Source organism: Varanus komodoensis, unplaced genomic scaffold, assembly GCF_004798865.1.
Source record: "Varanus komodoensis strain SLA01 unplaced genomic scaffold, ASM479886v1 scaffold7_3, whole genome shotgun sequence".
Lineage (NCBI taxonomy): Eukaryota > Metazoa > Chordata > Lepidosauria > Squamata > Varanidae > Varanus > Varanus komodoensis.
In genome coordinates this window covers 8,555,705-8,582,212 of record NW_025336480.1, presented here as the reverse complement: position 1 = coordinate 8,582,212, position 26,508 = coordinate 8,555,705, and the positions used below count along the sequence as shown (strand labels likewise).

At 44.9% G+C, this 26,508-nt stretch overlaps 2 protein-coding genes across 5 annotated transcripts in view; one reads left to right on the top strand and one right to left on the bottom strand.

Annotated features, from left to right (window-relative positions):
• The window catches only part of KIF3A (kinesin family member 3A), a 36,532-nt gene extending 32,994 nt beyond the window's left edge, over nucleotides 1–3,538 (bottom strand). For both annotated transcript variants that reach the window (XM_044454539.1, XM_044454541.1), the window contains exon 1: nucleotides 3,410–3,538. In XM_044454539.1, the coding sequence (XP_044310474.1) occupies nucleotides 3,410–3,415 (6 nt within the window). In that variant the 5' untranslated portion in view covers nucleotides 3,416–3,538. The remainder of the gene's footprint in view (nucleotides 1–3,409) is intronic.
• Nucleotides 3,539–9,402: 5,864 nt separating this feature from the next.
• CCNI2 (cyclin I family member 2) lies at nucleotides 9,403–23,914 on the top strand. Of its 3 annotated transcripts, none has more exons than XM_044454144.1 (7): nucleotides 9,403–9,611; nucleotides 13,254–13,410; nucleotides 13,933–14,067; nucleotides 15,945–16,019; nucleotides 17,655–17,795; nucleotides 18,910–19,140; nucleotides 20,056–23,914. In XM_044454144.1, the coding sequence occupies exons 2-7, from the start codon at nucleotides 13,297–13,299 to the stop codon at nucleotides 20,464–20,466; spliced, it is 1,107 nt and encodes a 368-aa protein (XP_044310079.1). In that variant the 5' UTR covers nucleotides 9,403–9,611; nucleotides 13,254–13,296; the 3' UTR covers nucleotides 20,467–23,914. The 3 variants fall into 3 exon arrangements, with proteins under 3 accessions (XP_044310079.1, XP_044310078.1, XP_044310080.1); XM_044454143.1 differs by having other exon boundaries at nucleotides 9,404–9,611; nucleotides 13,248–13,410; XM_044454145.1 differs by lacking the exon at nucleotides 9,403–9,611 and adding an exon at nucleotides 9,739–11,791.
• The last annotated feature ends 2,594 nt before the right edge of the window (nucleotides 23,915–26,508 follow it).

Below are 26,508 nucleotides of genomic sequence, written 5' to 3'. Positions count from 1 at the left end.
TGGGCCAGAAATAGATGGATATGGGGAAGATTCTTGGGAGCATGGACTGGAAGCATGAGCAAGTGGATGGTACTATAAATAATTTGGAAGCATAACATTCCTGGCATTAATGTTAAGTTAAATTATATTTCATAAGGAGCCTTGGAAGTGCTTTGCCCTGAAAGACTACATATAGGTACATTTTGAATAAATAAAGAGCTTGGGAGAATTGCGGGGGTAAATACATGAATATACAAGAACTATGAATCAGCACTGCTCTATTCTGCAACCTATACACCAAAAAAACTTACACAGCCATGGAGATTTTCAGGTAAAACTCTCCCACTTGAAATGGCCTCTCCATTTAAATATACCAAACCTAAATCTGTTGTATGTCTTGAGTAAAAGATTTACTGGATATATTCAGTTCTAGTTGCATTATATAAGAAGTGCCATGTGCTAGAAGAACATCACCATTTTCAACATTATTTAATATCCATGTTTTTAACAAAATAGGTTTAAAAACAAAACTAACAAAAGGAAAAACAAGTCCAAGAGGGACTTTAATGGTAGAAAAAAACCAAACCTGGGTCCAGGGATAGTCACCAACTGCTAACCGGTAGTGAACCTCCTGTTTTTGGGCAAGGTGTTGGAGAAAGTTGGCTGGGAAGTTCCAAGAACTCTTGGATTTTCTGGATCCATTTCAATTGGGTTTTAGGCTAGGATTCGGGATGGAGACTGCCTTGGCTGCTATGGTGACCTTTGCTGGGAGAGAGACAGGGGGAGTGTCTCTCTGTTGATTCTTCTCAATCTCTCAGTGGCTTTTAACACCACAAACCATGGTGTCCTTCTGGATAGGTTTGCCGGGATGGGAGTTGGGGGCACTGTTTTGCAGCGGGTCTACTCCTTCCTGGCCAACTGTGTCCTGAAGGTGGTGCGGGGGAATAGTTGCTCTACCCTGTGCCATGGGATTCCACAGGACTCTATACTATCCCCAGTGCTGTTCAACATCTACATGAAACCGCTGGAAATGGTCATCAGGATGTTTGGGCTGAGATGTCAGCAGTATGCTCAGCTCTATCTCTTATTCACATCTAAGCCAAGAGAGGTGGTCCCTGTGCTGAACCTGAGCTCAAGAATGGACTGAAGAAGGGAAAATAAATTGAAACTCAATTCAGACAAGGTAGAAGTGCTGTTGGATCTTCATCCTGTCAGACAAGTCACCTTTTATGATCATGTCCTGGATGGAGCAAATTCAATTGGCTCAAAATTGGGCCACGTATTTAGTAACAGGTGCCCGCCTGTGGGTCCACATAACTCCAATTCTATATAAACTGCATTGCTTATCACTTGAAACACAGGCCCAATTTAAAGTGCTTGTTTTAACATATACAGTAGTACATCAGTTCACGACCAACTCAGTTCATGAACAAAAGTTTCAGAAAAATTTTGCCTCCGTTCATGAACTCCACATCGGGTGACAACCGATGGAACATTGCAGCCATGTTCCTGCATGAACACGATCATGGCCATCTTCCCCACACAAGCACAATCGCAATCACACTCATTTTCCTTGCTCACGGTCGCAGACAGACCTGTGGTCACTTGCTGTGAAGCTTTTTTGTGTGCTTTTTAGCACATACAGTACTGTAAAGTATTATTCAACAATAATATTGAGTAAGGGCTCCAAAGAAAGTGCAGAGCAAGCATGGTGGTAAAAAGAATGTGCAGAGCGGTAATGAAGGTGACCAGAACTTGCAGCTAAGAGACAAAGAAGAGAGGACACCCCTGAAGGAGATCTCCCTGATGTCCTTATGGAGGGGGACTCTCCCTCAAAACAATAACCTCCCCCTCACCTAGGTCAGTGTTCTCTACTGTATTTTGTTACTTCGTTGTTCTTTGTTACTTTGTTTCAATTTTTTGTGATTAAAAAAATATTTACAGAATGGATTAACCTTATTTACATTGAACCTTATGGGGGAATTTGACTTGGCTTGTGACCAATTCTGGTAGTGACCAGAGTTGTTGAACAAATTAAGTTTGTGAGCTGAGGTACCACTGTAATTATTTTTATTGTTTTAGTGTTTTAGAATTTATAATATCAATTGTTTGCTGTAAGCCATCTAGAGATTCATGTTAGCCTAGTGGGCAGCATATAAATTTAAAAATAAATAAATATGTTAAATTCATTGTACTGTATAAGGGCAGAAAAATAAACTTAATTTCTATGTAATTAGAAACACAATGCTATGCAAAAAGTACTATAGTCCCCATTATCTACCAGCAGGACCAGGGTTTATCTGAAACTCAATGGATTGCCCTGGATTGATCCTGAATTCTTTCTGTCTTCTGACAAGATTCTCATGCAGTTCAAAACTGCTAAGTCATAGACTGAATAAACCAATTAGCAAGCTAGATCTAAGATACAAAACAGAACAAGTCTGAGTACAAAATAGGTGGCTTTATTGTGATAGACTGATTTCTTCAGAATGAACAGACAAATCATGCTGAGTGGTTGAAAAGGTGATGAATTCTGCTCTTTTAAAAATCAGTAACTGACACTACTGAACTTCCATACATGCCTGGACAACATGTGTGTGATTTGTAATCAATGATCCACCTCCAGACAAGCAGTGTATACAGCTTGTAATCGATCTGACCACCTCTGTCTTGTGTATTTCACACTTATTTGTTGAGGTAGTGAGAGTGAATGGGGCACACCCACAATTTCCAGATGAGTAGCTCTTTCCAAAATAGAGTCCTACCAACAACTCTAGCTTACCAAGCTTTCTGGAAGCCTGCCCTCTGCACCTAGATATACAACAGATTACTGTGGGTTATTCAGTAGCATAAGAGAGGAAGGCCTTCACATTTCCTAGGAAACATCGGTTCCACAGTCATCAGCAATGTGCAAAACTGAACCAGAATTTAATTAATCCCAGAATCACAAGCCAGGCAGACACTAATATGCAATAGATGCAGTTGTTGTAATAACAAACTTGCTCTATGAAGAGATCTAAATAGCCAAAAGCTGCGATTGCCATACGGCATCACGTGGTTTTATTATGGATGCATAATTAGTGCAACGAATTGAATTTTATTTTGAAAGAAGCCTCCAGGACCCTGCTCATCCAGACATATATTATTAATAACAACAACAACAATACCGACACTACCGGCAGACAGCTGGGGTGTTAGCCCAGCCCAGCCCAGCCCAGCCCAGGGACTCATCCATATCCCCTCCCCAGCCCCGCTGCACAAGCTCAGGATGCAGTCGGGGAAACCGGCCCGACCCCTCCCCGCGCCATCCTCCATTGCCCTTCCATCACCGACGCCAAGCCTCGCTTCCCAGCCAGCACCGCCCCTAGCAACCGGCCCGCCGCAGCAGCGGAGGACCCGCTGGAAGGCACGGCCGGCTCTGGCTGCTCACCGGCATCCTTCCTGCGCGGGGGTCCGCGGGGCTAGAAGGCTCCGCTCCGGCCCAAGTGGGGGGCAGAGGGCAGAAGGGGCCGCTCGCAGATACAAGGTACCCGTCCTCGGCTTTGATACAATTGTAACAATAACCAGGGCCAGTGCGCCTGCGCCGCCTGAATGACAGCACGAGCAGCCCGCCCGCCCCCCGCCTGCGTCATGCAGAGGCTTCTCGGCCAATAGGAAAAGGCTCACGCCGGATCTCCTCAGCTATTGGTCCCGCTTTGTAGCCAATGAGAGAAAGAGAAAGGCCGCACGGGTTTCGATAGCAGCCGTAAGAGGGAAGGCTTTAGCCTGGCGAATAGTCGCGGTGAAGCTTTAAAGTGAAAGGGGGATCAGCTGTTCTATTATTACTGTTATTTTTCAGGCTATTTGCCAATGAATGTATTTAAGTAAGTTTGGCTAACACAGAAAGTGTTTCTAGAGGACAGAGCATCTTCTTTCCGGCATATGTGGGGAGCAATCCCTCGCTGCGTACGCTGTGTCCTCATCCTCACCGAGCATCGGTCAGCCCGGCATGGCTTTATCGCATCAGCAGGGGAAGATTCTTGTTCTGCCGCGTGAAAAACAACAGCTTATGGTCCCTTCAACCAAAACGTATTGTCCAGTCGTGGTAATGGTGGTTGTTTTAAATTCTGCAGTGTCAACTACGCTATATATATCTAAAGATATGTGTCCTTAAAAGTCAAGAGATACTCCCACTGGTTTCTGTATCCTCCTGTTTTGGCAGTCTCTGGTTTTAAGACTGTGCCCAAAAGTCCTTTTTGTCCCGTTGACCATCTGGCACAAGAGCCAATGGATACATGTCGAAAACTTTCATACCAACGAAGTAAGTAGTTCCTGGGCATGCAGTAAAGATCAAGGATTCCCCTTTCCTGAACAGCTTTCAAAAGAGGGTTTTGCTTTTGTGTCCGCGGTTAGTTTGGCCACAGGTTATCGCGGCGGTAGGCAGGCTTTGCCCCTACTTAACCATGGTGCCCGATCAAGTGTGCGTGACTGGTAGCCCATGCACCTGCGCAAGCAAGAAGGCAGCATCCAGGGATATCACGTGGTGGGGGTGGAACTTCTGCCCCAGCGCTGTGACCGCTGCTGAAGACTTGTATTCATACAGCCACTCTAACGGACAGGGGGAATTATTAGTAGGAAAATAGCATCGGAGTAAAGGGTTAATCTTTTCCCCATCCTCTATCTGCATCTGGGGGTGGAGATGAGGGGGCGATTAAATTTAGTACAACTGCTGTGTGTGTAAGTTACTTGCTGCAGGGGCAATTGCCGCCACAACTCACCTTGAATCTGGGCCTGGATGGTTGTCATAGGAAAAAAGTTCCATCTAGTTTGTTCCTAAACTGTGGGAAAATGTTGGGAAAGAATGTGGAGAATTGAGTGTGGTAGATCTTAACTTGAAGTTATGGAAGAAAACCATAACTTCTGTATAATTAAGAACAGTGCAGGGTTTTAGTCTGGATTTTTTTTTAAAAAAAACCCTTTCTATTACATAGATTATTAATACTGGCTTGGCTGCTACTTATGTATTGAATTTTAGTATTTTTAATAGGATGCATTAATATTAAAGTTGGCTTTTATTAATTTCTTTGTGTATTATGGTATTTCATTTTTGCTTGGATGCCAGTTCAAGAGGGTCTTTATCCTTGCTGCCTAAACAAATTTTAAATGAGGAAATAAAATCACCCTCGTTGACAAATAGAAAGCAATTCTATTATGTTAATAGTGATACTTGTAATATCTCTCAGTTCTTATACATAAATTCAAGCAAATCCTCTTAATCTAAGGAAAACTAACTTTTGAGTCCCAATATTTTTTATGTAAATGCAAAGCCCTATAAAATTAAAGCAGGAGCTTTTTAGGTTTATGCTTTGGCCAACCCCTTCCTAAAGGTATGTGGTCTCAATGTGTAAAGAAACTATGACATTTGCAATATGTAAAGCCATTCACAAGAGTGCTTCCAGATGGAGGGCTTCTGTTCTGTAGGTATTCCACCTTTTCTTACTAAACAGTTTTTACATTTTTTTATGGTAAGAACAAGAATGGACACAGCAGGGGGAAAATATGAGAGGGTTCAAATTGAACACAGTGTGGTCTGAGGATCTCTGAACATTTTGTACGTGAGGAAGGGCAGTGCAACTGCTTCATCTGGAAGTACCACAAGTTTACATGTCCAAATACAATTTTGCTGATTCACTGGTGAGTCTCTGAAGATATTACAGCAGAGATTCAGAATGACAACAGGATAGCAATCAAGAAAATGAATATAAACTCTAGCTACAGGGTTTTACATAATGTTGTAACCACTCAAGAAAGGAGGAGAAAACAGACACTACTGATAGGTTTGAACATTAGATGGAAAGCATACAAACTCAAAATTAGTCATTCTTTAGCATTCAGGGAAACCTTTGAAGTGACCAGTCAGGAGATTGAAATCAGACAAGTTGGTTTCAGCCAGGCAGGTGGTGGCTTGCATCATTTCCGCTTATTCATAGGGAGTTCCAAAAGTAGGCCATAACAAGCTAAAGCAAGGCATAGAATACAGCAAGTGTCCATTCCTATTAATTGCTGTGGTCACAAAAACATGCTTGTTAGCTGTTTACTGAATGCCTATGAGATTACATCAAGTTTATATTGGGGATATTGGTTTCGAATTTTGCTTGCAATTTTTGTTTCAGGTGTAAGAATTGTTGCACAGCAGTTTTCAAAAAATGTCAGGCATAAACAAAAATACCTAAAATGTAGCAACAGATTGGGATGTTCAGTTGTTTTTAGGGAGGACAAGTTAGTGATACATGGCCAATGATGTACTAGAGGGATAGTAACACTTTGGCAGTGTTCAAATCGATTCAATGTTAACCACTTTTATGTCCCAGAGTAAGCAAAGAATTTTGTAAGCAATTTTTGTCAGGAACAGATCAGAACTTGTTGACATACTTTGGTCCAGTTTTAGTCACACTATTTAATCTTGCAGCACAAGTGCTTCATGACACAATCAGGAAATCTGATATGGATCCACCCCAGCAACTTGCCTCCAGTTATAACATAATTGTTGATACCTAGGGTGGTTGGATGGAGATTTCCCCAGCCTTAATGGTTCAGCACAGTACCATTTTGATTAGATTTCAACCTTCTTAAACTAGCCCTTTTGAGACCCCTCATACCTTTAGCAGCAAGTCCTCTTGTTCCCGGCAATCCAAGACTTATATTGACTCTGCCCATGTCTTCTCCTCTCTTTGGTTTATTGGCCTCATTGGACTCAAACCCCTTTATAGCACTTGTTTAACCTTTACAAAACCCGGGCCCCAAGCTCTCAGGGTGCTGGCAACCACATGGTCCCACACTGCTGAAATCACTGGTTGGGTTCCTAGTCACCTGTAGTCAAGGTATCCTTTTGCTGCAATCACTTCTGCTTGTGGTAGAAGCCTAGTTTGTTCTGGTTGGATCTGCTGATTCTCTCTCCACCATTGCAATCTAAATCAAGGAATCTTGGGTTCTGTCCAGGCCTCATCAGACTCCTTTTGCCAGAATATCCACTCTGGCCACATAAGCCCAAGCAAGAGGAAATTTTCCTGAAACCTCAGGCATTTCCCTATATCCCAGGGCCTTCAGGATCACAGGAAAGGTATCTTCCAATTCCATTCTATCTTCTGGAGGTTCTTTATCTGCAAATGGAACTCTGCAGCCCTATACCCACCTTCCTGTTGCATGCCTGTGTGAGCAGCAGGCTTAGCAATTCAGTCTGTTTTAGGGACCAGTTTTGGGGTCAGAAACCCAGACATCTCGATGCAGTCTTGTGGTGGTCATCAAGTGGGAATGAATGTGGCTGAAACCTGGATCTCCTTTGTTTCCCTTTCCCAATGAGCCGTTTCTATTTTGTCATCAGTCCCTGTGGCAGTTTGATACAATAGATATAGGCCTCAAGGAAGATTATTGCAGGGTACAAGAAAAAAAGGAAATAGAGGAGAAGGCACTGAACAATCACAGCTGGAATGCGGTAACTTGAGTCCTGTCTCCCACTTCGTCACAGTGACTTGATGCAAGGACTGGCTTTGGCTTATCATCTGCTGCTAAAGGCAAGCTTCTGTGAACTCCACCTCCCCCGCTTGCAGTTGCATCTCTCTGAATCTTCTCTATCTTTCTGTTCCAGCTACTTTGGGGTCCCAGTTTGCTTTGCCATAAGCTTCCCAGCTCCCTCAGAACCACAGACCAAGCAAGTTCAGCCCAAACTCTTCACAAATGACTGCAGCCCTTGGTTTGGCCGCTGAACAGGTCTTTAAGGTCTCCACCACTTGAATCTAGTGCATGGTCATCTATTTTGCCTTTTATCCATTCGTTTCCTATGCAAAGGTTTTCTTTGTCACGCTAAAGTTCATATAGTGCCTGTTCACAATCAGCAAAGAGCAATCTTTGTGTGAATTCTATTCTTGTGTGTCCAGTAAAATTCCTGTTTTTGAAGATATCTCTGACTGTGTATTGCTCAGTCACCTCTGCCAAGATAAGAGCAAACTTCAGAGGTCCCTTAAACAGGTATATCTCTCAACACGCATACACTTACACACATCTCAGGAACATTCAGTAACAGTTGTGTGTCACCACTTTCAATGGAATTCATTTCAAAATGCATATACCTACTTAGGGTTGTGAAACTTTGCTTTGTGTAGATTCCATGTAAATCTTGTAATGCATTTTTACTACCCATTTCAGTAGCAGATTATTTCTATAGAAACTTCAGCAGAGAACTATTTCACTTTTGTAATGTGCATACTGCCACTTTAGGAGCTGTAGACTGCTACTGTTCCTCTTTGCTTTGTCTCCCTGTTGAGAAGAGTAGCTCTGATCTCAAATCCCTCTGATCTCATAGCATAATTCAAAATAGAGGAGGCCCACAGTGCAGATTCAGCAAAGCCTCCCCAAAGGATCGGAGACACTAACATTAAAGAAGTCAATAGTTAAAGAAGTCAGTATTTGAAATATATTCAACACCCAATTCCATAAAACACCCTAAATACATTCTTAGTAGCTGTAAGAAGTTTGCATGACTTCCAGAAGCCATTCCAAGATTGGGCTCAGACCTAGATATGGAATTTCAAATATACTGGAGCCAACAACTTAAAAGATCCTTCACTGAGGGAACAATCCCACTCAAGTCTGAGGCCTATAGCTTAGAGACCAATGTTCCCCAGCCAGCATAGCTGGGAGCTGCTTTCCCTGACTCAGCTCCACCTTATTACCTGAATGAAAGAGTGGGATGGCCTTGGCTACAGTCCTAAATGATTCCCCTAGCTCCCCTGCAACTCTGTTCCACTTGCCTTAACTGGCACCATTCACTTATGTTAGGTTACAACCTCGGCAGTGCAGGACGATGGGAACTGTAGTCCAATACAACCTTAGAACACAACGTTGGTACATAGGCATGCCACCTCTGCTCCTGAAGGTCGCAGGGATGCAGTGCCCTCTGTGGCAGGAAACTTTAAGGGGGCCTTTTTCTTCCGCTAGAACATGCGAAGACTAATGTAAAAGAAGTTTACATTACATTACATTCCCCGGCTCCATCTTATTACCCGAAGGGGCTCCGGAAGTTCCACTAGCGGTTCCAAACCCCCCGCAATGCTGGCGGCACCCCGTGTGAAAGATTCCGGGCGGTTCTAAGCCGCGGGCGCCCGACTTCTCCTCTCCAGCCCCGCCCCGCAAGCCGTGCCGGTCCGCACACACCTCGGCGGGCTCATGCCGCGCAGCACGTAGCTGGCCGGCCCTCTGCCCCGCCGAGCATCCCCCGGACTCGAGAGCGGGAAGCCGAGCCCGAGCAGAAAGAGCCAGCGCCGAGCAGAGAGGCGGAGCCGGGCGGCTTGAACCCGCCCCCGAAGGGCGCTCCCGGCCGAACGCACTCGGGCGGGCTGCCAGTCAGCGGCGGAGCGGCTCCGGAGGCAGGCCGAGCGGCCCCTGTTGCTTGCGCGGGCCACGCAGGGCTCGCAGCCGGAGAGAGACGCGGCCGCCGGGCTCGCCCGCCACGATGCCGAGTGCCGCCGCCTCTTGGCCGATCGCGCCCCTGCCGGGGAAGCGCAGCGAAGCCGCCTGAGGGGGCAACAGAGGAGCCACGGGCAGAGCGCCCGCGAAGCCGCCGGCGCTGCCATGTCCCGCCGGCCCGGCCCGGGGAGGTAAGAGCCCGCCCGAAACGGGGGGATTGTGCGGGGAAGGCAGCCGCCCTCGGGCGGTCGCCAGGCGTGCCCGCGCGCTCCGCTCCGGGGCGACACTTGGAGACGCGCTTCCCGGGCGGTTTGTTGTCGCGCGGCGACTCCCCCTTCGCGGGCGCCCCGGCCCGGAGGCGGCTTCCCAAAACGAAGCGCTGCGGCTCTTCCCTTTCTCCATTTTCTCTCTCTCTCGCTCGCTCTCTTTTTTCTATTTTTGAACTGCAAGGCATTCATATGATCTGTGTCACGTGTGTTGTTTCCTGTTGTTAGCTTTTCTGAAAACGGAAAGAGACAGTGGTTTGGCTGCGTCCGTTTGGGCGACTTGCACTTTCCTGTCTTCCTTCTGCTGTCTGCAAGGCAGATTGAGGCAGGATACGCTTAGCAACTGTCCCCCTGAAAGGCACTTCGTACCAGACTTAAACAAACAAACTAACAAACAAGCATACCCGTAATCTCATTTTACTATGTGTCGCCCCCACCACAAGTTCTGAAGGCCGTCAAATGCATGAAATGCAGGTTTCTTGTTTTGTTGCTGTAGTCCTCAGCTTTGTCGGGATTTAGACCCGACCTTTCAACAGAGTTCTTAATGCAGCTTAGTAAAACAAAACAAAAGAAAAGAAATCAAATCAAAACAACAAACCAAACCTTGAAATTAAAGCAAGTAAAACAAAAAACAAAAAAACATTACAACATCACCCTTTTAAAAAGCAGCCTAAAAGTCACTTGGCAGAACAACAGAGCAACTTGGCTATATGTTATTTATTGTTTAGATTGCTTTTAATGTACCTGATTTTACTGATTGTGAGCCATCCTAAGAGGCCTTGCATAGGAGACGGCATATAAAAATTTTAGATAAATAAATGGCAAGAGTTCAGTTGAGAGTCCATTTGCAGAGTATTCAAAAACCTTGGAACGTGTAAAAGTCTGCACCTGGTGCTGAAACATCAAGATATTGCCAGTGCACCTCTCGGGATTGGGAAAGAGGGTTCTTTCTATGGTCACCTTTAGCAGTCAGTAGCCTCCCACTGCTATCCAGGATCAGTAGCAAGCCTTCCACAGCCTGGGTGGCACAGAGCATTATTCCAGGGGTTAACCAATGATCAGTTGTGGTGAAGAAGTTCTTTCTTTAGTTTTGTTCTAACTTGATGTTATAGTCTCAGCTATGAGGAAGTTCAGTCTGGTATGGATAGGGATCTTGAATGTTTCTGCTTATGTTGCTCAGCTTCAGGTTCCGGGGTAGTTATGGTGAGCCCTAAGTGCCTGGGGAAATGCTTACCGCAATTTATCTGCCGTGCCACATGCAGTGTGAATATTGGTCACTGCATCTTGGTGGGGTGGGCCTAGGACTGGCAGAGCTGCAGAGTTATCAGTGGACTACTTTGAAAGAACAGGCTGATAAAGCCTCGCAAAGGATCGGCCAACCTGTTCTGTCTATAAACGTGAGTGATGTTTGGGTTGAAATGTAGGCATAGTGACTTCAGGCTTCTGGCTAAGGAAAGCAAGCAAGAAAAAATGAGTAGTTCTGTGTGCATGAGCACATTGAGAGAAATGTATCAGGGATGTGTATTTATCTCCTGTATCTCAATGCACAAAAGATTTGTGCTCAGAGATCGGCTGTAGAGTAGAAGATGTGAGGCAGTGCAGAACCTGGTAATATGTAGCCCCCGGGCATCCAGTTGCTGTGCTTGCTGCTTCGTATATTGGGATTTCAGGCTGTTTTTAACTTCGTAGACCATCTTTGTGAGCCCTTTTTCTGAGATGCCCTTTCCAATTCCCTTCTCTCTCTCAGAATAAGTGGATACTCACCTTGTCCCGGAAGTTTCCTGATCCAAAACATGCCTTCTGAGTCAGGCTATCATGGACATGATGACACATGACCCTGGCATGACCTCCTCACCTCCACCTGTCTAGCCTGTTGTTCTGAGGGGAATCCTGGCTTGTGTGTCACAATCTGGTCTCTCAATGCCATGCAGTGTGAAGGCTCTTAGACCAGAAGGCTTGTTGGTGCAGATTGGGGGGCTGGGGGGGAATGACCAATGACCCTGACCATCAGCGATGCAGACTGGGCATGATGGGAACTGGAGTCCAAAAGCAACATCTGGTTGATCCTCCAGGTGGTGCGAACTTCAGAAAGCTGTTTGGCAAATGTGTGTGCATCTGTGTGTGTAAATGTACTTTTGGAATGTACTTAAATGAAAGTCCCCCTGCCCAAAGTCCACAAATTCATGTGCATGTTATCTTTTTCCACATGTTAGCTCACTATCTTAGATGCCGCCTTCTGTACATCATTGTAAAACCATTCTTGGTGATGGCATACCCTTAGTTGTTTAGATGTGTATCCTTTACAAAAAGTGCTGAGAAATAGAGTCTAAGTTTTAGTTTTTGGTGTGTTTTTAATCAGTATTGTACAGTGTTTTTTTGAAATTCAGTATTAAGAAAACTAAGATCATGGCATCCGGTCCTCTCACTTTATGGCAAATAGATGGGGAAGAAATGGAGATAGTGACAGATTTTATTTTCCTGGACTCCAAGATCACCACAGACGGTGACTGTAGCCAAGAAATTAAAAGATGCTTGCTCCTTGGGAGGAAAGCTATGGCAAATCTAGACAGCATACTAAAAAGCAGAGGCATCATCCTGCCAACAAAAGTGCGTATAGTCAAGGCTATGGTTTTCCCAGTTGCAAAGTACTGTATGGCTGTGAAAGCTGGACCATAAGGAAGGCTGAGCGCCAAAGGATTGAGGCCTTTGAATTGTGGTGCTGAAGGAGACTCCTGCGAGTCCCTTGGACTGCAAGGCGATCAAACCAGTCAGCCCTAGAGGAGATCAACCCCAACTTCTCTTTGGAAGGCCAGATACTGAAGATGAAACTCAAATACTTTGGCCACCTAATGAGAAGGAAGGACTCCCTGGAGAAGAACCTGATGCTGGGAACAATTGACGGGAAAAGAAGAAGGGGACGGCAGAGGATGAGGTGGCTAGATGGAGTCACAGAAGCAGTCGGTGTGAGTTTAGGTGGACTCCGGGACAGGAAGGCCTGGAGGAATGTTGTCCATGGGGTTGCAATGGGTTAGATGTTACTTTGCAACTAACAACAACAACAATAGTGCTTTTATTACATTTCTGTTAGCTGCCCTGGAAAAATGGTACAGTTAGCAGAGGCAGTATGTCTCGATGTCTCACCAGCCAAAAGGCCATAACATACAAGCTGAGTGTTCCTTTTACATTTTATTGTCTCATTAATTTAAATTGCTTAATTGTGACACTTTGCATTTGGGGTTAGAACTAGTGAGCGTTCTATTAGTCACCTCAGCCCATGGCTATACTGACTTTTCTAGAAAAGATTTGCTCCTGCAGTAGTCTAGTAGTGATCGCATTTTGGTAATGCCGAACTGGTAAGGCCCTCCAGATATGCTGGACTACAATTAGCCGTGCTGGCTGGAGATGTTGGTAGCTGCATCCGGAGAGAGGCAGGCTGAGAAGACTTTGGTCTCTTAACTTCTATCTTTAACATGGGTCCCTGTTCTGACATGTGCTGTCACATCATTGAACGCTTACATTTGAGACTGTACTTTGGAAATAAAATACTTCTTGGTGTTGCAGTTGCAGGTAGTGCTGCCTTTCCAGGAAACAGGTCTCTTCAGTAACGGTTATGAAGTGCACGGGGGCTTTGGAGAGCCTGAAGCTTGCCTCGGAACTGAAGCATGCTCTGGCAAGGGAGGCAAAAGTTTGGAAGGTGCCTGTCTTCCACAATTTCACATTGAAGGTATGCTCCTCCACATTTCATATGGAAGGACTCTCTACGACATACGCAGTTAGAGGTCCACACACACGTGGGAATGAGGCCCTGCTAGATTGGTGTTTCCCAGCCTTAGGATTAGGCGATCACAGGTACCCACCCATTCCCCCCACATACACTGCTGCCCATCATCTAGATGGACATTGAGTAACTTGCGTACAGTTAGTAACACTTTGTGTGAGGCAGAAACCTTCCCAGGACTGAGCCTGAGTGAAAATGAAGAATCCCACAGGGTAAGGAGATGAGGCATGGGTTCTGTTTGTCTGAAAAGCCTCTTCCTAGCAAAGAGCATCTTGTCCCTGGTACAATAAGTAAAAATAAGGCAGAGTAAAATCTGAGCTGCTTTTCCATGGCATGTGCCTAAGGAAATGCAGGCAACCCCTATGAATACGAACTCCATTTTCAGCCTTGCTCAGAAACATGATCTTTCAATTCTGGGTTGTCCCAGATGAGCCTCTTGTTAGTTTTAACTCCATTCTTCCATTTTAGGGCACAGACATCTCTCCACTATATTACGAGAAAGCAGTTTTGTGGATTGGAGAATTAAGCTCCCGGTTTCAGTTTTGCTCTGAAACCTTTGCCTTGGCGATCAGCATTCTGAATCGGTTGCTGGCATCAGTAAAAGTAAGGAATGTGGGCCCCTCCCTGTTGTTACCAGTAATGAGAAGTGTGACGAAGGGCTCCCTTGGCTGCATGCAGGTGCTCTCGGGGAAGATCCCAAAGGGGGTTACATCATAATCCTAAGCGTATCTATTCACCGCAAGTCCCACTGAGTTCATTGTGCTGGATCCAAGGCCTGCTTTGCACTGCCCACTTTTGCGGGACTTTCCCTCCACATACAATTTGGTCTATTTAGCAGGGTCTCCTGACTCTTTGTGTGGTCTTCCAGGGGCTGCTGCGGGGAGGAGGGTGTGGGAACACCCACTTCCACCAGCACAATCCACAAGTCCAAACCTGGTCCCTACCCAGAGAAAGGTACTGAGTTAAGTGCATGCAGGGGTGCAGCCCAACAGTACAACCCTACGCAGAAAAAGGATCCAGTTTTTTGGTTTACAGCCTAGTAGTGTGCACAGGGTCACATCCTTTGTTAGCGGAACTTAGGACACCTTGAAATCGGTGTGAAAAGATAAGAGAGCAATTTGTGTGAGCATCTCAGGGGCCATTGGAGTCCTGAGAGCATCCCTCCCCCACCCCCAAGTGGCAGTGCTCCAGCATCAGGTGGGGGATTGGAGGTCTGCTGCCCTGCGGCTGGCTCTGCTTGCCTTTCTGAGGTCAGAAAACTGACCTTGGAGAGGGGGGAAACAGAACTTTCCAGTTGGCAGAGAGGACCTTGGAGAGGCCAGGATGCTGCTTATTCTGTGCGTCCTCCAGCCTCCTTCCCTCCCCACTGAAGTGCAAAGCTAGGTGGACTGAAAAGTCTGTTGCTCAAGGGTCACCTGAACTTCGCCCATCCTGCCAGCTTCAGCCCAGCAGGACATATTGAACACCTGCATGTTTGGGGGTTTCTGAGCAGTGCGGGTGGCGAGCAAAGCACCCTAAAACATGAAAGAAGTCCCACTGAGTGCAATCGACTTAGTCTGGACCCAGCCCGGTGTATCCTGTGTGTTGCAATGATGTGGCTGAGAAGATCTCTAAGGCTTAGAGCTGAGATGTGCTCCACACCTTGCACTCTCAGTCAAAGGCCCTTGAAAGTTCAGTGAAGCAAAACATGCATGTATCCTTCACGTGATGGAGGGCCACTGCTTTGTAACTGGATATGAATCCCCATGTGCAAAGTCAGGGCTTGGGAGAACCTCCAGGGAATCTCTTTGGAAGACGACTGCAATTATATCTGGACCTCTTTCATCACTTTATCAGTTAACTCATATATAAAATATGCACAATGCAAAGGTCTCTGCAGATGGTTCTTTATCACTGCTCTGTTCTTTTGGACCCAATATCCCTGGATTCCTGTATAAAGATCTTCAACGTAATAGTATGCAGCTGATGAGTCGAGTATAACATGCAACTGAATTGATAAAATTTCCATAGACCATAGCTATGTACAGATTTACTCAGCAAGTGCAATTAAAGAACCTAATTAAAAAAAGAAAAGCAGGACAACATGTTGTTGAATCTAGAATTTTTGTTTGTTGGTTGGTTTTACATATTTTATCGTGCAATTCTAAATCAAAATGAAAACCTAAACAAACCAAAAGCTAGAATAAAGCAGAGCTGCATGGCTCTGGAATTGTTCCACTAGCAGAAGGGTACTGCTGTCGAGTCAGGACTTACAGATCCTTCCTTACTGCAGAGGGGTGGGGGTGGGCAGAGTGGAGTGGCGGCCATGGTGCCGTTCTGCCAGTGGTGTCCTCTCTTGCTGTTCTGTGTGCCCTGCCATTAGGGTTCCATAGGGGCATGCTGACCCTGTCCTAATATTAGTTTATATAGTTTTCAGTAGGTCTTTTCCCAATTGGGTCTCATCCTCCATGCCTTCCCCACCCCATTCCCCTCTCTTTCAGGCGCAGTTGAAATACCTACGATGCATCGCGATCACTTGTCTGGTTCTTGCAGCAAAAATCAATGAAGAAGATGAGGTATGCATGGCTTTACACGTGGCAAGTTCAGAGGGGTCCAGCTTATTTTAAGAGTGATGTGCAGCATGTTCACTCCACTGTTATAAAAGGGCTCTATCCTTATGTGGAAGTAGATGGAATCCCAGGGCATCCGTGCAGGACAAGTGGAACCTCGGTCTCCACTAGGCTGCCTGTTGGTTGCAGCCCTATTATAGTCACTTAGATCCAGCTATCCAGTGAGCAGAGCTGCAGTGAGAGCTCTTGGCAGCCTTTTGAGCTCCACAGAACTCTTCATCAGGCTTGATGGTGAACCAAGCTGGAAGAATAGGGGGCAGGGGGAAGGGCGAAAAAAAACTGCCCTATCGTGAAGAGGTGGATTCTATATTTAGTCACAGTGATGGGATTCAAAGACCCAAACATCAGGAGGCCATCAAGATGGAACGTGGAGAGGAGGGGGCAAGGATTCAAACTGGCTCAGTCTCGGCTCTGTGATGGCTTCAAGTTGACCACAGGGAGGTGCCTGATGCCACCTCAGCCCATCTAGTGTGAACATTGCCTGGCAGGGGGCTCCTCAAAGCTTCGGGCTGATTTTATGCCTGACCTTACCAAAAGAGGCCAGGGATTAAACCTGGGGCCTTTTGCATGTGCACTGCCACTAAGCAATGCCCCACCTCAGGCTGCTGGGATGAAGAAAGCCTGCAATAGTTCATCCTTTAGTTTTGAAAAATAACAGTTGGATTTTTTGTTCCATTTTGTTTAGCATTACCCAAAATGCCTGCATAATCTTTTGTGGTGGTTTGGTTGGCCTAATAAAAGTATTGCCTTGATACAGGAGGAGGGATTTTGTATGGCCAGCAAGACTGCCTTCCCCTTTTCTTCCGACACAGCTTAGGAATGGTGCCTAGAACACCCCCCCCCCTTTCCTGCACCTGTCGGGAGATGGTGCTTGCTGATGCAGGAGCCCTGACTTGCTGCAACACCAACAGGATATTATTGGCAACCTTGAAGATAATGCAAGTTGCTTTGTCTATTGGGTGGTAAAGAAATATAATTAATAGTAATAATTGCTACAATTTTCAACAAGTTTATTGTCCAGACTGCAAAATAACAGTTTCTTTTCTTAATGCATTGTTTAAAACTGGGTTTAGTGGCCAGGCCTGATTTTGTGACACACAAATGCAGTCGGTATGGAAGCAAGAGTACAGCTTGGCAACAGGCATGTAAAGATCAGGAGCAGAGAGCATCTGAATTCTCAAGGATCTTAAGCGGGCTTTTATTTGGTGCATATAGATGTATTAAAAACAGTCCAACTATAGCAGCAGAATGCAACATAAAACAGTTGAGGACTATTTTTCACCCTTTTTTTCAGTATGGATTACCTTGGTGGAGAAAGGCTTACCCATCAGGGAATTCAGTACAGAGGCAAATTAGACTTATTCAAACCTGAGGATGTTACCCTCTAGTAAATAGTGGGGGTACCTCTGATTTCTAACTTGAGAGAGAAATTATTTCAAGAACCACTTAGTTACCACTCATGTAGACAATCTAAAAGGCAACTCTTCATTTTTCAGGTATGCATATCATCAACATCACCACCACACAAAATTTCATAGGAATTGGGCTTCATTTATTATTTTTCCTTTTGTTTTAAAACAGATAATACCATCAGTAAAGAAGCTTGCAGTGCAGAGTGGTTGCAAATGTTCTCCAGCTGAAATTTTAAGAATGGAAAGAATTATACTTGATAAACTCCACTGGGATCTTTACACAGCAACATCAATGGATTTTTTAAACATTGTAAGCATTAAACATACTTTGTTGTCATTGCAAAAGTCTGAATTAGTTTTTTGTATTGAATAAAACGAAAAAACCATAATGGTACACATATATTGCCTTCTAGGTCGTCTCACAGACCACACATTCTTAGCTATCTGCAAGTCTTTTGAAGTGTATTTCCATGAAGATACTGGAATTAGATTTGAGCCCACCCACATTCCAAATGCTGCAGTCAGATTTATAAATTATGTAGATTCCCATTTTGAAAGGACAACTAAAACGAACTGTTAGAAAGAGTTACTCTTCCAATTCCACCAGAGATCGTTTTGTTTGTTGGTTTAAATGCACACTGCAAAAATATTTCTAACTATCTGCACTTTTAATACTGTACATAAAAAGCTTTCAGAGTTTTTGCTACATTTCACAAATAGAGCATCTCAGATCAGCTTTTTCTTTTTTTCACCCTGCATAAACACCCTTGACCCTCATTTTAGGCAAAATAGATCACTCTGATCTGGCACTTAAGTCACATCTTAATTGCTAAACATTTATAGAAAGAAATTTCCCCTTTAAGAAGTTACCATGTGCTATAGTAAGGCAATAATCTTGTAATACAACATTGTCGCAAAGCTCATCTCTTTATGGCAAAGAGGGCTGTCCATCCTGGCCTGAGGATTGTTCAGGGAAATGCCCTATATAACCAGGAAGATGAGCTGATGTTAAATTTGCTTCAAGCATTGCTGACAGTTCTGTTTTTCACCCTCTTTTGCTTCTATTTGCTGGCTTGAATATCACTATTTTAAATTATACAAATAAGTTAAACCATCTGAATTTACGATTGCGACAATGCAATGAATTCAGAATTAGTTGCATTCAGGATAAGCTTAAACATTTCAATATTTGGCAAATACGACACAAATGGTAACAGTGGTACACAAAAATAATAAAATTTAGAGGTTTCCTGCCATGAATAAGGATTAGTTTGCACTTCTGGTCAATGACATATGAAAACGTACAAAGTTCACGGTAGACCTCTGTTTTATATATATATATATATATCTTTGTCTCTCCAGATACATATATGTGCGTGTGTTTAAATATGTATTTATAATATAAATGTTTCTCTTCTCTCCAGTTCCATGCCATGGTGATGTCCAAGTGGCCCCATCTACTAAATGGACTGCCTCAGAGGAATCCTTCCCGCCACGTCGCATTCTTGACCAAACAGCTGCAGCACTGGATGGCTTGCCACCAAGTACTGCAGTTTAAAGGCTCCACGTTGGCTTTGGTGATCATCACCTTAGAGCTGGAGAGGCTGACTCCTGACTGGTTTCCTGTGATTACTGATCTGCTAAAAAAAGCACAGGTAGGAGTCAAGATGGCCCCCACGCACACAGCTGAGGCCAGCACAACTTTTTTAAAGAAAAAACCTCACAAATATTTTTAAACTATTGCACGTTTTTTAAAAATGTACTTCTCAGGAGTGCTTGTGTGTCTTTGTTAGGATGCAGTTTCAGCTAGATGGAGAACTCCGTGTTAGTTTGATGAGGGTTAATGTCCTGAGAAAGAGCAGTCATTCAAAGCCCTTTATTAGGTACTGCGATATCATAACACGGTGCTAAATGTAGGCTACATTTTCAAGAGTGCCCACCACGTAGCCAGAAGTTCTTACCTAAGCAAGAGAAGTACAACGGTCCAGAATTTATCAGCCCCCCTCATTCCCCATCGTTACCGTGCCACATGATTTGGCTTTCTACTCTGTTGAACTCTCCAATGACTATCTCCAGCTCACTGAGCCAAGCTCCAGTGGGGATCCAGGGGAAAGAAGAGAGCCGCTACAACCCTTCAGTTACCACGGAGCTGAGCAGGGGCAGGGGCAGGGCTGAGCAGAGTGGAGTGGACCAAGTGTTCTAAATATGGCCACAGTATAGCACAGCACTTTTCATCTTGCCCTACTTCCCCATTCCTGGTACTCCTGTTCCTTTAGGAGACAGATCCAGCGCAATGGAGGCTTTTCTGCCAAGCCCCATTATCCCTGCCCTCTAAGCTCCACCGTATCTTTTGGATTCCCTCTACTGGCTCTTGTAGGCTGCATTATGCATATCCTCTGGGGTAGACTTTGACTCTGCAACTTTAATATTGCAGTGCAGGTGGAGATTTGGAAATAAAACGTTTGATCTTCTCGCACTTTTGATTGCATGTCTAAATGATGAGAACCCCAGTGGCAGCTGAGAATGACAAAAGCAAGAATAAAATGGTGTTGTTACGTATTGCATTACAGATAGACAGCACTCAGTTCATCCACTGTAAAGGACTGGTGGACCAGCAGCTTCTGGGCTTCCAAGCATCCAATGCTGTCTATATTTTCAACCCTGCAAACCAAAACATTCAACCTCATGTGGATGAAAAGCTTCCCTGCTGCTGTTATTCCACAGTGAAGGAAGCAACGGAAAGTAGTGCGCAAGCCAGAGGGAGCTGGCCAGCCTCAGCAGCTTCCAGGGTTCTTAGAGCCAAAACCCATGAAGATGACATGCAGACGGATGAGTTCTATGATGGATTCAGGTACCTGTACAATGAGGATGAGATGCCAGAAGTTGGAGAGACCAGCAGAAGCAGCCCTCCTTACAATCCGAAGCAGGAGGAACGCCATAGTGCCTGTCCATCATTACAGCCTGCCCCTCAGTTTAGCTAGTGAGGCCTACAGAGTGACAAGGGACCAGATGGCTGTAGAGGTCATTTCTGGTATTTCAGAGGTCAGTAAAGCTGGTATTTTTTTTCTTTTGAACGGCACTTCCTATTTTGCAGCACCTAGCTTTTCAGATGCTTCCCACAAAAATCTTTTTGTTTAAGCATGTTCACCATGTAAATCAAAAGGATGAAGAACTGAACTATGAGTGACGGAAAGACAAAAACCTCAGGGACCAACATTCAGCAAACTGAGCTAAGTGCTGTGCTTTGAAATACAGATCAAACTCAATTCCAGGAAGAAGTGAGAACTTGCTGAAGTTCTCCTTAGAATAGTTTTAGAGTTTGTTTTTATTTAGACATTAGCTTTGCCCTCCTGCACATGCTAAACTATGCTGTGTTGTTAGGGAGCTGTGGATGAGTTCTAAGGTTAGTTGTATGGATGAGTTGCACTGATGACATGTTAACAAACCTTCTAGCTGAGCTGCATTCGTTTTGAGACCGCAAGATTGACTTGGTGACTTCAGTAAGATTCTATCCTGAAGTGTGCTGAACAATCCAGTTGTCTTAGACTTCAAAGTCCAGTGAGCAAGCAGAAATGCTAAGTAGTTCACTAAACCTTGATTCTTCTTGTGGTGCAGTTTTACTATCACCAAAGCCCAAATAAGACAGTTTACCTAAATGCAGAACACCACCCTGTAGCTGTCTAAACTAGGGCTTACAATGTCTTCTTCCACGTGGTGCCGTATTCCTCAATATAAGCACAGGCTAAGCCTGGGTTGAGACATGTGAAATATGCTTGCTACCTAGCCAGTCTCCAATATTCCATTTTTGGGCAAGATATTAGAGCAGCTGGCGGCCTCCCAACTTCCAGAAATTTCTGGATGAGATGGAAGATCTAGATCCATTTCAGTCTGGCTTCATACCTGCCTAAGGGGTGGAAATAGCATTGGTCACCTTGGTAGATGATGTAGGCCAGGAACCAGACAAGGGGAGTGTGTCCCTGTTGGTTCTGGTGGACCTCTCAGAGACTTTTAATACCACTGACCATGATACCTCACTGGGATGGGAACCGGAGGTAGTGTCTCACAAGGGCTCCATTCCTTCCTAGACAGGCAGACCCAGAAGCTGGGGCTGAGGACTCCTGTTCAATTCCCTGACTGTTGACCTATAAAGTTTCTCAGGGTCCTGTTTGGTCCCCCATGCTAATACATGAAAAGGTTGGGAGCGGCTGTCCAGCATTTTGGGGTCAAGTGTCACAGTATGCTGATGACATCCAAGTCTGTTTCTGCTTTCCATCTCCTTCCTAGGAAGCCATTTTGGTGCTAAACGGATGTCTTTCAGCAGTAATGGTCAGTCAGAAGAGGGATTTGGCTGCAGTTCCCTGAAGATACAGATCTGCAGTTTGGGGTACTTCTGGACTCAACCCTGAGCCCGGATGCCCAGGTTTTAGCAATGACCAAGAGAGTATTTGCACAGTTGTGCAACTAGTGCACCAGCTGTGCTCATACGTGGAGGCGTCCGATTTGACCACAGGACACATGCCTTGGTTCTATCCCATTTGGATTGCTGCCATGCTCTGCATGGGGCTGGCCCTGAAGACTGCTTGGAAACTCCAGCCGGTTTGAAGAGTTACTGCCAGACTGTTGACTGGGACTGGCTATAGGAAGCAGGGGAATCATTTGCTGAAACAGCTTCACTGGCTCTCAGATTGTTTCCAGGTATAATTCAAAGTCTGGTTAACACCAATAAAGCCCTTTATGGCTCAGGTCCAGGCCCTTGTGAGCCTGCCTGTACCCTTAGATCTTCAGGGAAGACCGTTCTCTTGGTGCCACTTCCTTTACAGGCATGTTTGGCAAGATTGTGGGAGAGCCTTCTTGGTGGCTGCCCCAAGTCTCTGGAACTCTCTTCCCATGGAGGCTAGATTGATGCCTTGGAGGCAAACAAAAACTTTTCTGTTCTATCAGGCCTTTGGGAATAGTCAGGATCTGTGAGATCACGTTGGACTAGTTCCCTTGTCTATATTGTTTTAATATTTTCTAGGTGAATTAATTATATTTTTAACTTTTGTACATTTATATTAATGTTTTAACAGCATAGGATGTAAGCTGCCTTGAGTCCCAGTATTGGGAATGTATAAATAAATATAATCATAATAATTATTATATTAGGAGTATAATAGGAATGATAGCAATTTCACATGTCTGTATCCAGGCCTGCCCGATTAAATGAGGGTCACTAGACAGGAATGACTGTTACACATCAGGGCTTCTGGCAATTTCCTATGTCATCAGTGGGTAAAGATGGGTATTTTCAGTGGGTACGAAAAGGTATTTTCTGCACATGGTCTTTGAAGCCTGTATTTGTGCCACGCCTCTGTGGAATGGTGCAGAAATCACCAACCCTAGAATCTCCATTCCATTTTTGTATTAATTTAAAACTTCCTACTTCCTATGGAGCAACAAAAAAACTGCCTGTTGAAACGGTGACCCATCCAGCTCAAATCTACAAGCCAGGCGCTGTTGTTGTCAGTCCTCTTGTGCCTGCAAAGCAGAAAAGGGCAAACACAAATGGCTCAAGGGACTAGAGCAACTCCCTGTGAGGAAAATCTACAGCAGCTGCAGCTACTGACCTTAGGAAAAAAACAAGTGAGGAGAGAGATGAAAGAAATATATCAAATCATGCATGGTGCAGAGACAAAGCGTAATACCACAATCCTGTGAAGCTGAACCTGGAGGAAGATTTGGGACAGATAAGCCCTTCACCCAGTGCATAGCTGAACTGCAGAACTCACTTCCAGAAGCAGAGATGAATTTAGAAGAGGATCAGACAAATGCAGAGAGGAGGAGGTTGTCAGTGAGCATGGCCGACATCGGGTGAGCAGCACCGCCGGGATCAGACTGCCGGGGAACGTGAGCGGCAGCGTGCCACTGCTTGGGGGCTTCCCGCAGCTGCCTGCCTGGCTATGGTGTGACGAGAGGGTGAGATGAAACGGACCCTCAGCCGGATCCAGCCTGGCTCTGCTGTTAATTCCCAAGAGCCAGAAAAGCTGCCTTAGGCAGATACCTAGCTGGACACCTGGTCTAGTGAGTTGCCTGAGGTAGATAGTGGTTCTACAGATTAGAGTCCTCATTATTTAAACAATTATATCCACTTTCTCATGTTTCCCTGATACAATTAAATGCCCTGCCCTTTCCTCAAAGCAGCATCCGCAGTCCCTTATCCTTTCACCCTCACAGCATTTAAGTAGGTAAAGCAAAAAAATAGTTATTGCCCAAGATCAGTCATGAAAGCTTGTGCAGCCTTTTTGGGATATGAATATAGGCTTCGTTGGCTGCTGCTGCTGTTGTTACTATTACTATTATTATGAATTACATTTCTATACTGCTTGTAGCCAAAAATCTCTGGGCAGTTCACAAAAGCTTATAAAAACAATGAAATGTAATGCATAAAACAGCATTTAAACATTTTAAAATAAAACAAAATACTATTAGAATACATTTGGATACATTTAATAAAATGAAAAAGACAAGGCCAAGAAGAAGGAAACAAAAGGCCCTTGGGTAACCAGGGAGATCTTTAAAGGCCTCCACAAAGAGGGCCATTTTAACATGGTGCTGAGAAGATGGCAAATTGTTTGGCAAAATTTCCGAAGCAAAGAGGAAAAAAGCAGGACTTCCTGAGTACCATGCCGTCCTCTTAATGACCAGCAAAAAGAGAGCAAGTTGTTTAAAATGAAAGAGATGCTTTCTTCCCTGCAAAGAGCACACAATTTTCCTTTGTGTGGCATTTCACTCATTCTATCATTTTTATGTTTGAAAAAGTATACATACACAGCCCAACTATGACAGATCAACTCAATTAAACAGCTCCAAGATTTCATTATAGGTGTTGGAGGTGTTTTGCTCCAAACCTCGAAGACATTTGTTCTGATATAACCCACTTTGGACTTCCTTAAACACTGATAGCATCAGGTTCAAAAGTGGCTCCCAAGGCAGAAAATCCAAGCACACCCACCCTGACAGGGAAATAACAATATGCTCCGTAATTGACAAATTGCTGCCCATTAATGACACCCAGATCTCTGAAGTGACCCTGCCCTGCAGTGCACATGTGCGAGAAACTTGCACAATGGTGCTAGTTTATCAAGATGAAAATACCCAAGTGAAGTTTCACACCAGTAAGGGGGGCCTGCCTGAGATGATTGTGTGACATGGTAGCCCTAGAAGACCGCATGATGCTCCATCTCCATCCTGCCAGCGGGATGCATCCAAATGCTCAGGAGGCAGAAGTTTGCTGTGCGCTTCCAGAATCGCGTTCATTCGTAACCATGTGTTTGCCTGCCAGCAGCATGAGTCACACGCAGCCACACTGGCTGGGCATGGTGGGAGCTGGAGCCCCAGGCAGGGACAGACCCTGAGCTGAGAGGTGCTGTGCACAGCAGCGTTGTCACTGTGGCAGCCAGATGCCTGATGGGTGGGTGAAGAGCCTTACACACACACACACACACACACACACACACACACACAACAGCGCACATTTCAGCACATGCTGGTATACCACAAGGAAGCAGCAGCATCAAGGCTCCCATCACTCCCAATAGCCAAACTGTGAATGTTTTGCTGAGCGCTGAAGAACTCAAAGCGGTACCCTGGTGGCAGGAGTGCTGCTGATACACAGTGAATAAGCTAAGACCATAGGAATTTAAATAATGCAGCGTATCAGGCTACAAAATCTGCTTGAGGCTTTCTATAGGTATGAATGCCGACCTATTGAGGGAAAGCATAGAAGAAGCAGATCTAGACCTTGCTTTTCATTTATGGGACCAAAGCACTCCCCTTTTCTTTGATCACCAACTGTGACTTGACTGTTTGTATTTTTAATGTCAGCTTAGGTTGCCTTTGTTTTCTATTTTAAAAATCGGGTGTTCCTCCACTCTGAATTTCTGTTATAAATAAATACCTAATTGAAACCTTTTGCCCTTTTTTTCCCTTTTAATATACACACCTTTTTGACATTTGCAAACATGAAAATAGCAAGTGTGTCAAAGGCGACAGTCCTACACACACTTCCCTGGGAATAAGTTCCACTGAACTCAGTGGGTCTTACTTCTGAGTAAATGTGCATAAGATGGGATTGGAAATTTTGTCACTAGATTTCTTCAGGTTCTCTAAATCTAATCCTTCCAATGCTTTATCTCTATCATCTATATATTTATGGATAGGGAACATCTCAAGACATATGCAGAAGAAGCCAGAATCAATGGAGGAGACAACAAATCAAAGAGGATAAGACTTTGTGCATTCAGACTTTCAGAAAACAGAAATGTAATAAAACAACCAGGGGCCAAAAAAACGAATGAAGGAGGGGGGGATGCTGCTCTAGAAATAGCTCTGATTCCTAGCTCTGATTCTGGCTGCAAAAACTGAGAAGGGCAAGTTCTGCTGAACTGTGTAACATGTACATGATCGCCTCCAGCACAAGAGCTTGATGGAAATGGCAGTTTGCTAGGCCAGCTGCAAGTCCCATAACTGCTCATGACACATTAAGTAATGTCCTCTCAGGGTTCCAGGCACCGCCTTTCCGGCCCGTGCCCAGCACCGGCAGCTTTCAACTGGCCCCCTGGTGGGAAAGTTTGAGGACCCCTGCTCTAGGGCATAGTCCCATTGCAATGGCTGTAAACCCACCGCATTGAGCAACCAGTTGGACCTGATGCCCTTCTAGGCCCCTTCCAACTGTAGGATTCTGTGATTCCTATGATTCCAACCCCAGATACGGGAATCCAAGCTACCCCATGCCCCCCTTAAACAGTCTAGGGGTCATAAGACTGCTCCCTCAGAAGGAAAGCAAGCCCATTAGGTTCTACAAGCACAGGAGAATAGGCACTTTCAGTATCAAGTACCAACCCCTTGAGATGTTTTGGTGAGTGGGTGCAGGTGCATGTACAGTCTGTTTTGGTGGCTGGGGTTAAGAAAATAGGCAGCTATCCTCTTGATTGCTGCTGAATGCCCTTGTTTCTTCACAACAGGCATTTTTCCATTCACCAAGA

Bases quoted from the DNA above. Each gene is read 5' to 3' on its own strand.
- CCNI2 (XM_044454144.1), top strand. From the start codon at position 13,297: ATGAAGTGCACGGGGGCTTTGGAGAGCCTGAAGCTTGCCTCGGAACTG. The intron at 14,068-15,944 runs GTAAGGAATGTG...CCTCTCTTTCAG, and splicing joins GGTTGCTGGCATCAGTAAAA to GCGCAGTTGAAATACCTACG. The intron at 19,141-20,055 runs GTAGGAGTCAAG...ATTGCATTACAG, and splicing joins ATCTGCTAAAAAAAGCACAG to ATAGACAGCACTCAGTTCAT.